Source organism: Nelumbo lutea, chromosome 6 (assembly GCF_056320005.1).
Source record: "Nelumbo lutea isolate HS-2025 chromosome 6, American lotus-T2T, whole genome shotgun sequence".
In the NCBI taxonomy this organism is placed as follows: Eukaryota; Viridiplantae; Streptophyta; class Magnoliopsida; order Proteales; family Nelumbonaceae; genus Nelumbo; species Nelumbo lutea.
This window is the reverse complement of record NC_142689.1, coordinates 36,790,453-36,804,475: the sequence shown is the minus strand read 5'-3', so window position 1 is coordinate 36,804,475 and position 14,023 is coordinate 36,790,453. Positions and strand designations below refer to the sequence as shown.

Genomic DNA, 14,023 nt, shown 5'->3' with positions numbered 1-14,023 from the left:
CCAATCAATTCGGTTTTTCAGTTTTTTCTTGCTCACCCCTATCCCCATCCCATCATCGTTTAAAATCGAGGAAAACATGCCCCATTTGAGGCGGTGCAAGGTGGGGCCCTGATTTTATGGGAAATTTTGCCACTCCATATTATAATCGAAGAAGTACAGACAGGTCCAATGCAGATTTCTGATTTCCACTGCAGAGATAAATATTCAAATGGTCAAAAACTCACACTTTTTACACCCATATCCACCCGTAAATTGACATCAATTCCAAACTGGCATCTACCCAAATGTACTTTGAGCCTATAAATTCTGACCCTGAACTGAACCATTATTCTCTTTATTACAATCACTAAGTAAGTACACTAAAAAAAGTAATCAAGGCCAAACTGCCTATGGCTCAGTATAAAATCCAGAATAAAATCAAACGACAGATTAGCTTGCCAATGAAGGCATTAGACCTTGAATGTGTGTCTTTCTCAAAAGAACATATCAAGCAAAACTTAGAAACCAAAAGATTGAATGACACAATCAAATTCCATGAAACTTCGTTCTCTTTCAACACCTGCATGGCCCAATTATCAGCAATAGATTACTTGGTTAGACATCCAATCCAATCATTCAAGTTTCTGAAATAAATGTAACGCCCATGCCACCTGGTGCCACATTTACTGCAACACGTGTCTATAAATGTACCGCATGTCTTATCTAACCATCTAATAATTATGTAACGTAGCACGGAGAACTATGTAAGCCAATTGGGTAGAAAAGCATCAAACAGATCAAGAGTCAACTCCAACCATCTTTTCTATTAATACATAAATGCCCTTGACAAGTTCACAACCTCCACTTGGGGGGTTTAGCTTTAGCCCTTCATCACTAAACTAAAATTAAAATTGAGAAAGAGCTCTTATTGCTTCATCTCTTCCACCTACTGAATTGGGCTCTCTTCATACGAATGGGTCAATATCCCACTTTGATACATTGATACTCCCACCCCAATTTCTATTTGTTTCACTAGATATTGGCCAGGACCTTTCAGCATATTAAACTTGACAAAATCAGAAAATCCATAAATTAAACGAAAAAGTACAGATAGGCTCAATGCAAATTTCTGAATTCCACTGTAGATTTGTAAACATTCAAAATGTCAAAAATCTCTATTTTATACATCAATGTCAACCTGTAAATTGGCATTAGTTTTGAGCTAGAACCTACTCCAACTGTATTTTGGGCCTAAAAATTTTGACCTTGGACTAAACCATCATTCTCTCTAAATTAAAAAGGTTTCAGCTGTCTGATCAATATGATAACCATGTCTTTTTACCTCAAAATTGAATATGCTTTCAAAAGCTAAGATATCTAGATATTTTGTAGTGTAAATTTCATATCTAATACCATGTTAGTTATGTTTTTGTCGTATTTGGGTAACATAAATCAGAAGATCATAAAAGGTAACTGATGGGATAGAGATTTTTCTACTATATTTTTTCATAAATAGGCATCTATATAAATTATAATCAATATTGAAATAATGTCATCACACTCATAATTTAATAATTTAATGATGGATATGACATTGAAAGGTGAATCAGGATTCATGTAGACGACCCCATACAAGAGTCCTGCTGACAAGAACTCTGCCCATGTCTACCCATATAATATTGTGATCATATCTTCTTCTTTTACTCTTGTCCACGTCTACCCATATAACACATTTTCAGTGAACAGCATGGTAAAAATGGTCCTTTTAATCATGTGGCGAAATGTTACATGACTTCAATTTTCCACGTACAAATGAGTTGGTATTAACAAACAGGTTGACCTATCTTGCCCTTCCAATTCATCTGCCGCACGTTGAAAGCATAAAGAAACAGGATGTAATACTGTCTTGCGCCCAGAATGAAGATTGAAGAGGGACCCTCAAATAATTTTGGGACATAGAGGAAAATATTCATTAATTAGTTTAGACTTTAGAGGGTATTTTGGGCAGCCATTGATAATAATAAAGAGGGTCAGTGCAAAACTAAAGATATTTATGGGCATTTTAGTCAATTTGAGGTAATTAATTAATTATAAAAATTTGGCTCTATCTTCCTTTGCCACAGGTTGCCTGACCCCATATTAATAGAGAGCTCCCCCACCTGCCTGCCTTTGTGATCAACTCAATTCAACTTTTCTACTCCTTCCTCTTCTTCTTGTTCTTCTTCACATCATGAGATTTCTTTATTCTCTAGTCCCATTTTTGTTTCTCTTAGTCATACTAACCTTTCCCCAGCTATCGAGTTCCCACTACATCCACAGAGCAACCAGCAAATTAGAAGCTGGCCCAAGGTCAAGAACTGAAGTTTCAACCCAGGCTTCATGGCGTTTCTCTGCGGTTCCACCTTCTCCAAATCTCAGCAACTCCAAGGCTGATCCATTTTTTGGGGCTTCTGATCGAGTTGTGCCAGGAGGACCCAACCCACTTCACAATTGATTGGACTGGATGGCTGGAATGATCAAACCATGCTAATTTTCTTGTTTAAATTCCAAAACTAGAGTTTTTTTTTTTTCAGTTTTATACTTGAAAGTTAGTCATAGATTTTTTTTTTCCTTCCACCAGTGATGTATAATAGATAAAGTTTACAAAGAGATATAAGTTCTTTTGTTGTTTTTCCCTCCATGAACGACTGTAGGACTTGATTGGATGATAAAGATATATATCAAGCACAGATTAATGCAAACAATTCAATGTCAAGGATGTGCACAAAGTATGCAACTAATTAACTATACAGTGTGGCCGGTTTCCGGCAGGATCTGGGTTGAGTTTCACCAAGAGCAAGGGAATCCAACCAGTGAAGATTTGCAGACTTAGTTTATTACTTTATTTGAATTGTACAATCATATGTAGAAAAGAAAAGTTTAGAAGGTGACAATGCCATAAATTGGAGAAAAGAAGAGTTGCCGGCCCAACACCGATGAACTGATAGGACAGATGGCCAATTAAATTAGGTTTAATCACCGACCTATAAGATAAACAAGAGCTATAATTAACAATTGAAGTGGCTTGCAAGGTCAAATCTCAGACACAAGAGGAAATAACTTGTTGGATTTAACTTCGATGTTGAAATGGAATCCCTACCATCTACAGGTTATTTATTAGGGAAGCTAGTTTGCTGGGGACAAACGTTGGATTTCAGAAATTTAAAATTGGACAGAATAGTTTATGTAGATTGACTTCAATTATATAAAATTGTGCAAATAATTGTACTAATTTTGGTTGGTCAAACAATGCAATTCGATTTGATTTGAAAGAGATTAAATGATGTGAATCATGTGGTTCAGAACAACACCCGGTGGCATCGGTAACATGGAGGAGATTGAAATACTTTGAGAACTACAGTAGCAAGATCACCAACTGATGGTGGCCCAGTTGGTAGGTTATCTGTTGCTTGTAGCGGAGTATTAGGATCAAATTCCATTGCCATAGCTATAGGGATTGGTTATTTCTGTTGCCTGGGAGGTTTAAAATTTGGATACGATATAACTGATGTCCGGAATCTCAAATAAGATGTGCTTCAGATTCTGATGTAATTTAGAAAAAAAATTAAAATAAACACACCGATACGCCTGTTCTTGCGCATCAGGAATTCAGGATGTATCGATCTTGAAACTATGGTTGCATAGCCCCATGAAACAAACAATAAAATAAAATAAAAGAACAGTAGCAAGAGATCCCTAACTAATTCAAAATGAAACCAATGAGAAAAACGAATAGAAAGTAACTACCTAACACACAGATTTTTTTTTTTTCCTGAGAATCTGCCGTACCTTCTTTCTTCCCGTCTTAGAATTCCGGTAGTCTGCAGTTGTCTTTATAAGACCGCACCATTCATGATACACCGCGTAAGGTCTGTAGTTGTGGGTCCCCACATATGAGGCTGATCTGCCGTATCATGAGTGGCCCCAATACCAATAACCACATGTACACACGTGAGTTTATGCTGGTTCTTGTTCATGGAAGTCTTAAAATATGTACAATCAAACAAATTAGAATCTCTTCTTGTTGATAGATCGAAGAAATTGACAGATTTACTTATGCTGCAGCTTCACCATGTCAGGTTTACAACAGTTATGAAACAGTAAAGGAAGGCTTAAAGGAAACTATAAATAGAGGCTTTAAGAAAGTCCTAGTTTTTGCAGACACACAGCAACTTGTTTGGAAGCTTTCAGGCAAGATGAAGGAGCACAGTTGGAAGGATATGTTTCTTTTTTATGAACTCTGGAGGTCAAGAGTAAATTTGAAGATGTGAAGTACTTATGTAAATAGGAACTCAAATTTTTTTGACATGTTCTCTAATCAGAAAGTATCGTGTACGCAGGAAGACCGTTTTGTACTCTTTTATTTATAAATAGCCTTATTTATCTCATTTCGCTGTATACAAATGGTCTCTTCCACATTCCCCGAGACAGACACAGATTTGAACATGTGCATACGCACATAAGGCACATGGTAGAGAGAGAGAGAGAGATTATGACATAACAGGAAATAAACATCAGTCTAGGATGAATGGATGCTAAATACATATAGATATAGAAAGATACAGTGATTGTATCAAACCCAAGCAGTTCAGCACAATGCCACTCATAATACTGCTTGCTCCAGCAATTCCTATCTATTTCTTTCACTTCATATATAATTTACATAAACGAGTGAGGGAACAAACCATCAACCCAAAGGAGCTGTACTACATAATTTCGGTGCCAACAGGATCCACCGTAAAATGAACTGACAGACTTTTCTGGGTTATCGGCTGGAACTTTGATCTCCAAATCTGCATATGGATCAATCAAACAACAAGCAACAAGAGTCTATAAACACACACACACACACACACACACACAAAAAAAAAAAAAGAAAACTACTTAAAAAAAACCCTAAAATCCACCAAACTACTATCCTGCCTCTAGGCTACAAGTATCACCCCTAATACAAGAATGAACTGAAGCCTGAATGTCACTATCAAGCTGAACATTAATCCATTATGGTGAATAAAGCCACTCCACATCTGAAAGAGTAGCTACATGGATGAAAGAATGCACAAGTTCATTTTCCAAAGATTACTAGAAACTATAAAGAAGCAACTAGCATTGGTACTAAAAATGGCAACAGAAAACCATGTTTCTAATCCCCAGTTCATAATCTAATGGCTGCCTGAATATGTTAGGGCATACACAAAAGAATGTAACCATGCATGTATATAACACAGTTCATGCAGTATTTTTGTGGCTCAAATAATCAATAATAATAGAATATTAATTTTTCTTATGAATAATAACAAAATCTTTAAGTACAAAGCTATGCTCGTTCAAAGGATTAGGTCCTTAGTTCCTTACATCTTTGTACTCTGAGCCACCTACAAATATCTGGAAGGCTTCAACTGCAAGAACAGACCAAAAGTTAGTTGTTTTATCAGTTTTATTTCTTTGTTTTTTTCTTCTGTTTGTGTGAGGGGAGAAGCAGTTGCTACTAGTCATAAAGGAAAACTTACTTGACCGAAAGCGAATTACTATGCAATGTGTATATTCGTTATCAGTAGAATTGAAATTTGTCCCTGAAAATTGAACATGAATGTGAAACTAAATACAAAATATGACATGTCACATGTGACCAATTGACACATAACTTGAAGAGAAAAGAATCACATATTAAAGGGTTGTCTTAATCTCAGACTCTTGATATCAAGGCAATACAATTAAGAAACATTTTCTTTACAGTTGGACTATGTTTGTGAATAAGCAAGCAATCATGCTCAAGACCAAAAACGTTTCTTTTTATTTATTTATCTTTTTATTTCAAGCACACCTTGAGTGGACTGTACAATCAATGAGGGGAAGTCCATGGTCAACTTTGCAAAAGTAGCCAATGCATCCTCTATACTTCCACCATTTGCACTCTCAATAACTGAAAGCAGAAGCACAAACTCCACCCCGTAATTGAACTCCTGTACCCCAAAGTTAACTCACATCAGTTTAAGAATCATCAGAACTTAATACTAGAAAAAAGAAAATTAAGTCATAATAAGTAAATTTTCATTAGGTGGGATGACCAATGAATGCTCTTATTGATCCAGAGCTGACTAAAACGTTCAAAGAACAAAATTACCTTAAATTGTGAAACCAGCAACAAGTCGACAAGATAATTTCAATTGTGAAACCAACAGAAGAATCCACTGGATCATTTCAATTTCCTACTGAATTAATATTGAATCGATAACTCAGATGAACTCTGTGGGTTTAATGAACCTAACCTCTCCCTTGCGAAATATAGGCAAGATATCATCTTCTACTTCAGATTCATAATCCACAGAAATCAACCCCTAAAAAACATCCACCAACTATAAGTACAATCAGTTGTCTCCAATTAATGTGGTATGATAAAGGTGCTTCTGTGATAAAACTAAAAAGAAATGACATATAAGGAACTGGCTTGTTGGTGTTTACATGTGGCATACATGACAGTAAGGAACCACATGGTCCTTTAAAACTCCCAAGTAGAAAGAATGATTATAGAACTTTGCAAGGTCTTCCCTTCTTTGGAAGCGCATGTATACAGCATGGGTGTAACCATCAGGGTTCTGATCAGAGGTACGGCCTACACAAACAAACAAGGATTTAAAAAATTTAAGTGTATGTAGAAACTGTAATACCTAAAAATTGTAACGAATACCAAGGATTTCTACTTTAAAGCTCCTTTTTAGGGAGATATAATTAAAGTAAAATTGCATCAATGGTAAAATGTTGAGGGGGGCCCATACAAGTAGATACAAATATTGACTTTGAGCTGATGTATAGCTATAATCAACTCCCCTAACTAAGAACTAGAAGGTATATTCAAATAACCAAAATCTACTAGCTTGTATGCCTAAGAAAAGATTGTACATTCCACTTTTCTGATGACTTAAAAACTTCTCACATTGCTTTTCTTCAAAAATTCCAAAATTTCTTTCTCTATATATACATTTTTTATAAGTTTTTTCTCTCCATATACTTAACATACTGCACATATCAGGTTTAATATGATATCACCTTGTTTTGCAAACCCCTCACAAGCCAAAAATAAACTGAACAGGCTATTTCACCCAATAGTAATTGTTGCCAAGTAGCTCTATGAGATGAATCCATACCTAAACTAAGAAGCTGCAATATATTAAGAGATGGCGAACTGATTCAGCAAGATGTTCAGACAGCACAAATACATTTCTTATTTCTTGACCCCTTAAAGCCAGGTTTTTTTCGTCATTTTACTTTTCTTTTCTTTCTTTTTTTTTTCTGACTCAGGGTGGGGACAGAGTAGGGTACACATGAGGTTCACTGACCTTACCTCAGAGAGCTGCAGTTATGCAGATTTTTAAAGCCAGGGGGTCAATAATCTAAGATTCACATTGCAGGTCAAGACCCTGGATCAAGAATTGATCAGTCTCTAAAGTGTTTTCTAGATGGGGTTAATGATTTTCATTCTTGCAAATCTTTCTTTTGTTCTGCAGTTCTGCAGATATTCAAAGCCAGGGGGTCTATAGTCTAAGATTCACATTGCAGGTCAAGAACTTGGCTCGAGACCTGATCAGTCTCTAAAGTGTTTTCTAGATGGAGTTAATGATTTACATTCTTGCAAACCTTTCTTTTGTTCTGCAATTATTTCACAATTTCAGTGGTACGGGAATTTACTGCATTCTTTTAGCAGATCAGCTCTGTGTGTGTGTATGTGAGAGGAAAGATAGAAGCTGCACCATCATTCTTTTTTTTTCCCTCTTTTCTTTTTTCTCACCTACTGACCTACTCATAACCCTGCCTCCTCCCTCTGCCCAGCTTTCTATCTCACCTTGTCTCACCTCACCTCTTTAACAGGGCATACTGGGTTTTATTGGGGAAAAGTTCATTAAGGTCAGGTGTGGGATTATAACAACTTGTACCATACCTGATTGGCTGATCCATTTGCAACCCTATATCCAACTAACAAAGGGATTTAATACAATCAATCCTTTGTTACCATAATACCTTTTCAAAGGTAATATCATCTCATGCCAGAATTCTGAACAACTGGCCTTGTTTATTTCCTAAGAAGAAAAACTAATATATTGTAAACAATAATACTATTAGATATTCCAAAATATTGTCACATACTCAAATAGGTTATATGTTTATTACTAACATAGATTACATGTATGTAATATATGCATGACCTTTATACCAAATATGTAATAGATCTCTGCTAATTAAAATATTATGTAGCTCTCATTATCATTAGGTAATAGTGTTGACTGTTGACTGCGTTTCATGTTTCAGCCAACATAAGCAACTAACATTAAAATACAGATAAAAGGGCATGGAATCTGTAAGCTAATTAGCTAAACATGCTAGTCACTTAATGATGTGGACACGCATTGGGAGCAGCAGCAGCAATGATCCGGTGTTGTCATCCTGTCCAATTCGGCAGCAACAGTCTTAATCATTCGGCAGATTAGATTAGACTATCTTGTTATTCTTATCATATCTTATTAAGTTAGTAGATTAGATTATCTTATCTTATTAGGTTGCCTTATCTTATCAGATTAGGATTAAGAGAGACTTATCTTATCAGATTAGGATTAAGAGAGACTTATCTTATTAGATTAGGATTAAGAGAAGAGACTTATCTTATCTTATCAGTCTTATCTTATCAAGATAAAGCTGGAGGTCTCCCTATTCAGCAAGGAGTCTCCCTAAGAACAGGACTCTTGTAATCTCCTATTTAAGGAGCCACTATTAGTGAATAAAGGCATCGAATATTCAGTCAAGAAGAGAGTAAGGAGAGTTGGTGATCTCTTGGACAAATCACCATTAGGGCGGCCAATATAGGTTCATCAAGAACAGGGATGAACAAGGGAAAACAGGAGGTTTTCCCCGTGGACCGACCCGTGACGAGATCCTATTCGCGGGCCCATAACACTTAACACCATTGATGAAATTCAAGACTATCATGAGGCAATAAAACTGAGCTTCTAATTCCTAGCTTCCTAGAATGGCTCTTAAACAAATATATAATGAATAAATAAATAGCAAAGGATAAAAAGAATGGTTTATAGCTTTTGTAAATCCAAATAACAAGCCCCATAAACAAGACTCACCTAGAGATATTGCCACAATTCCTCTCATTTGATACTGAGATGTATAAAGATAGTCTAGCATATCTTTTTCTTCTTCATTAGATAAGTCCCCTTTTGCTTTCAGCAGAGAAACGTGTTCTACAACTTTTCTGCAATAAATAGAATGATAAGACACCCATCTTTCACTTGCAAATCTAGTATTTATATTGAGTAAGAAAAAAATATGAATAGTCATTGCTTAAAACCTTATTAGAAAACTAAATGGATGTTCTAATTCAGGAAATTGTAATTGTAACTTTTTTTTTTTGGTAAACAGGAAATTGTAACTTGATATGTAAATATATGCCAACAATCTAATATATTTCCTGTTGTTCTACTTATGAATGGATTAGATGTTAATACATTTAAACTTGGAATTGAAGTTTCCAATACATAGTAGACAAAGCAATACCCGCAAGAATCAAACTTACACAAACCGGTGAATTATGCCCACGTCAATGGCTCATGTAATGAAAGGAAAGAAGAAAAAATGGACAAAGAAAAGGAAAAGAACAGATACCCATCAATGAGTTAAAGCAGAGTAAAGGCGGCGATCAATAGTGGAGCCATACTAGGTAAATCCTTTTTTCTTTTTTCTTCTTTTTTTGTTTTTTTCTTTGTGGTGCATTGAAAATTAACAGAAAGCAAAATGGAAATAAAGAGAAAAAAAATCAAGAAGTGGCATTCAATTCGGATTCACTATACACAACATGGGACGTTATGGCATTTCCATGTTCTCTGTTATTCCATGTAAGTGCTATCATCAACTACAATTACATAGTTTACTTGTAATGTGAAATCTGCTCTGGATTCAAGTGAGTATTCAATGTCTTGTTGAAGAAAGAAAGAAAGCATCCGTTTTTAAGTTCAGAGGAATCCACCAATTTATCTAGAAATCTGTTCTTACAATGTGGGGATGCAATTTCAAATACAGAGTTCCATGTTGCGAGGGTGAAAAACAAATAAACCAAAGATAGCACCTTTTCCTCGTGGAAGCGGAATGCAATTTCAAATACAGAGTTCCATGTTGCGAGGGTGAAAAACAAATAAACCAAAGATAGCACCTTTTCCTCGTGGAAGCGGAGTTCTCTGAACCAGTGCCGGAAAACGGTTCTTCAGAAGCAGAAAAATCAACTCTCAAACGATTCTCCCAACGGGAACAATTTCTCGGAATTCCTTTTGACTTCAAAACTAGAAATTTGACCAAATAAAAAACAAATGCAGAATTTTTAATTTTATCAATGAAATAATAAATTTTCGTGCTCAAGCAAGCTCACCATTGAAGGATCTCTTTGCAGAGCAGTGAAGAAACGGTGAAGAAGAAAATTCGAAAGGAATAGAAGGAAAGAAGTGAACGGAGATTAGGGTTTCGTGGAAACGAGTAATGGAAGGAATGCCCCAGGGGCCGACAATGTGCGCCTGAACGGGCATCGTCTAGCAGAAAACAATCTTCAGAAGCCCCTGAACGGGCGTCGCTTCAGAAATGCTTGAAGCGGGAGATGTGTTGTGTGGCAAAGAGAAGCTGAGAATGGGTGGACCAAGAAATAACCAACATGTAACGAGGACGAATTGGCCTCAATCTCAGATATCGTAAATTACAACATCATCCTCCTACTCAAGACTCAAGACTGGTGTCAATCGGACTGGATTTGGTCCAGTCCAATCCGACCCAACGTTGGTCCATTTATAAATGGACTGGACCAAATTCAATCCAAATCTATACAAACTGGATTGGATCCAGTCTATTTGAAATGCAAATAGATTGGACTGAGTCCAACCCGGTCCAAACTAAATGAAAATTCAAAAAATACTTAAAAACCCAGAAAATGTGAAAAAGTTAGGGAAATGGTTTCTTGAAACAAATAGTTAGCCTTTGGACACATCTTGCATGCGCAAGCCTACTTAGTTCTAGTAGTGATTGATGTAATATCTCAATCTCAAAGCATAGGAGTATAGAAGCAAACGAGCAATAAGTCCCCATTCTATTTGAAATTTTTAATAGCTAGAGAGTCCCATCACCTGTTCCAAAATTCCAATCTGAAGGCTATCAAATGCATTGCCTTGGCTGTTTAGGTATAATCAGTTTTAAATGTGCTTCAAATTTGGTCTGGGTCAATTCAAGACTGATCTTGAAATTTCATATTTCAAAATCTTTGGAAAATCGGTTCTCGGGTTGGGTTAGAAAAATTTTTTAAATTCAATCAACCACTAAATTTGATTCATCCATGTCTAATATGATTTTTAACTCTTCCAATAGGCTCTATTATATGCCCTTCTCTAGCAATGATTTTCTACAATTGCCAACAAAGAAGAAACTATACGTGCTTTCTTTGGCTAGCTACCAAGTCCATTTGCTTTTATCTTTTACTATGGGACCCTTTTCTAATAAATTAAGGAAAGTTGCATGATGAATTCCAATTCAGTGACCTAAGAAGTACTTACTCATAATTCATGAGGAACTCACCATTATTGTGTCATTAAACTAAGAACTAAAGGAAAAACCATCCTTTTAATGAAGTCAAATGTGGTTGAACTTTGAATGGCTTTGAGTAAGCCACACTAGAAATTAATGCAATGTGGATCGACCTAAACTGAAAGTTGTGAAAATAAATCATTTGAGCCCATTAGTTAATTAAATCTATTACATGGGAATAAATGATGCACTCGATATTTATGGGTTTTATGAACTTATTCTATTTCTGACTACCTAAGAACTATGCTACCATATGTTTAGCTGCACCAAATCATGATTGTTAAGTCTCTAAACCAATGGACGTTGATATGAAGAGGGATTTTTAGTGCATGGTTGGTGATTCAAACAAGGCCATCTTTCATTTTAATGAATAAAAAATGATGAAGACATTTTTTCCTTGTACCCCTTGCAATGCATCTCACAACACTACTTTGGAAATTTCTATGTATAAGACTAAACAGTCCCAATAAATGGAGAATCTGTTGACCCTATGTGTTTTGACGATAACAAACACACTAAGAGTATTAATAGTGTATTTAAGTGTGCAACATCTTTAGTAAGTTTCTCTATGTTTAAATGATGTAAAAAACTGCAATGCCACATGCGATCAAGTGGAAGTTGTGTTTATTAGCTACTTGTGCTTCAATGTGTTTCTACACCAGCATCAATCTTTCTCCAACAAAGGAAGCTCCATGAACTTAAAGGATTTGGAGCTGCTAAAGATCGATTTTCTGCAAAACCCATAAAGGAGTCAAATTATACATCAAGTTGTATTTATTGGCTTTTATCTTTTCTATAATCTTGATGTAAATCAATTGTATTGTGCACTTCATGGATGCTCAACAACATTGTCTTTCCTAAGCTTAATCATGTTAAAAGTTAGAGAAACATCTTTAAAATCCAAAGGAAAAGTTTCCAAACCTTTAGGCAAAATGTACCAAGGTTTCTAAGTATTAAGGGTTATCTGTTATGCAAATTTTCCTTGACTATGAAGATGTGTTAATTGCCCAAAAATATGTATTGACTAATTATAACATTTGAGGGTTGCATTGCTAGGATTTTGAGAATGCGCTGACTACCCAGAAAGATATATCAACTAATTGTGACAACTGAGCCATGTAAGTGCCCAGATTGAGAAGATGTGCCAACTTAGGCTCACTAGTCAATTGAACCAGTCAACAAAAAAGAGAAAAAAGATTTCTCCCTTTGTGTTGTAGTCAACTATTAAAATAGTGCAATCACCTACCACCAAGAAGTTTAACCATTTGAAGACTTGAAAGGATACTACTAAATCTATAAAGCCTTCTAATGAGTTGGAGGAAATTTGAATCATTTACTAAAGAGGTAAAATCCCTCCAATGGATAAAAAATGGTTTCTTGTTATTAATCCTCTATAAATAGAGGTTCTAAACATTAATTCAAACACAAGAAAGCAAAAGCCAAGTTTTGAAACGACCTAGCAAAAAACTTGTGCTTTCAAATGTACATATTGTATATAATTGTTTTTTAAAGAGAGCAAGCTAGAGCTAGAGTCTTTCTGGAGAAGATACTTGATTTTCATCTGGTTTAGGAGTGAACTTTGTCAAAACCTTGAGTTCTTTCTCACTCATCTTATTGGGATTCTCCTCCCTAAGTTGAGCATCTGTAAATACTCTAGCAACTGAATTGTTTTGTGTTGTAGTTATTTATATCTACCTATTAAGCGATTGCTCTTGCTTTATTAACCTACTCCTATGTTATAATGGAAGGTCTTTGAGTAGATAGGTGTTCAACTTGTTGAACACCATTAAGGTCTTGTTGGCAACTCTATTAAGCCCAACTATAAGGTCTTGCATGCACCCGAAAGCTCTACTGGTTTAGATCTTGTTGGCACCTAGTATAAGTCCAACTGGAAAGGTATTGTATGCACCCGTAAAGTCCTATTGGTTGTAAAGGCTTGTTTGATTTCTGGGAAGTCCAATCGGTTAATGGAAAATCCTCAGTTGTGTTCTAAGGTAGGATGTAGGTAGGGTTGGTCGAATATCTATAAAAATATCTGTGCCTTCATGTTTTTGTTTCTTTACTTTTAAAATTTGTGTAGTTTATTCCTCTTATGCTAATTTGTCTCAACTTTAATACTTAAAACCTTGAGACCTTGTAGACTTGCACTTTATTTTCTTTGTCTTATTTTTATGTTTGCAAGATATAATGAAGGCTAGTGTAGTTTGAGCTCTAACTTTACTAACTCTATCAATTGCACTAGCATTACAAACATTATTCATTGCCTTTACATTTATTGTTATTGCTATTTAAATTTATCGTCTATTTACATTTCTATAGTCAGTTTTGAGTGTTGTGATAGCTGGTCCATATCTCATCTATCTTATAGCAGGTCCACTTCGCTACTACT

General features: G+C 35.6%; 1 protein-coding gene across 6 annotated transcripts; it reads right to left on the bottom strand.

The window, feature by feature from the left end:
- Window positions 1-112: 112 nt before the first annotated feature.
- LOC148848568 (Stress responsive alpha-beta barrel domain protein) lies at window positions 113-10,822 on the bottom strand. 6 transcript variants are annotated; one of them, XR_016101171.1, is made up of 11 exons: window positions 10,439-10,722; window positions 10,226-10,352; window positions 9,144-9,271; window positions 6,492-6,631; window positions 6,288-6,356; window positions 5,843-5,981; window positions 5,529-5,591; window positions 5,374-5,417; window positions 4,704-4,811; window positions 3,808-3,922; window positions 113-559 (listed from the first exon to the last, which is right to left on the bottom strand). XR_016101171.1 is itself a non-coding variant. In XM_088951685.1 (10 exons), exons 1-9 carry the CDS (start codon window positions 10,590-10,592, stop codon window positions 4,725-4,727), a joined length of 951 nt encoding a protein of 316 aa, XP_088807811.1. In that variant the 5' UTR covers window positions 10,593-10,753; the 3' UTR covers window positions 3,557-3,922; window positions 4,704-4,724. The 6 variants fall into 6 exon arrangements, 4 of the variants coding, with proteins under 4 accessions (XP_088807811.1, XP_088807809.1, XP_088807810.1 ...); XR_016101170.1 differs by having other exon boundaries at window positions 10,142-10,352; window positions 10,439-10,720; XM_088951685.1 differs by lacking the exon at window positions 113-559 and having other exon boundaries at window positions 3,557-3,922; window positions 10,439-10,753.
- Window positions 10,823-14,023: the final 3,201 nt, after the last annotated feature.

Excerpts from the sequence above, each read along its gene's own strand:
- LOC148848568 (XM_088951683.1), bottom strand. The coding sequence starts at position 10,592 with ATGCCCGTTCAGGCGCACATTGTCGGCCCCTGGGGCATTCCTTCCATT. Across the intron at positions 6,632-9,143 it reads AATTGTGGCAATATCTCTAG|GCCGTACCTCTGATCAGAAC; the intron begins GTGAGTCTTGTT and ends TTGTTTGTGTAG. Across the intron at positions 5,418-5,528 it reads AGTAATTCGCTTTCGGTCAA|TTGAAGCCTTCCAGATATTT; the intron begins GTAAGTTTTCCT and ends CTGTTCTTGCAG.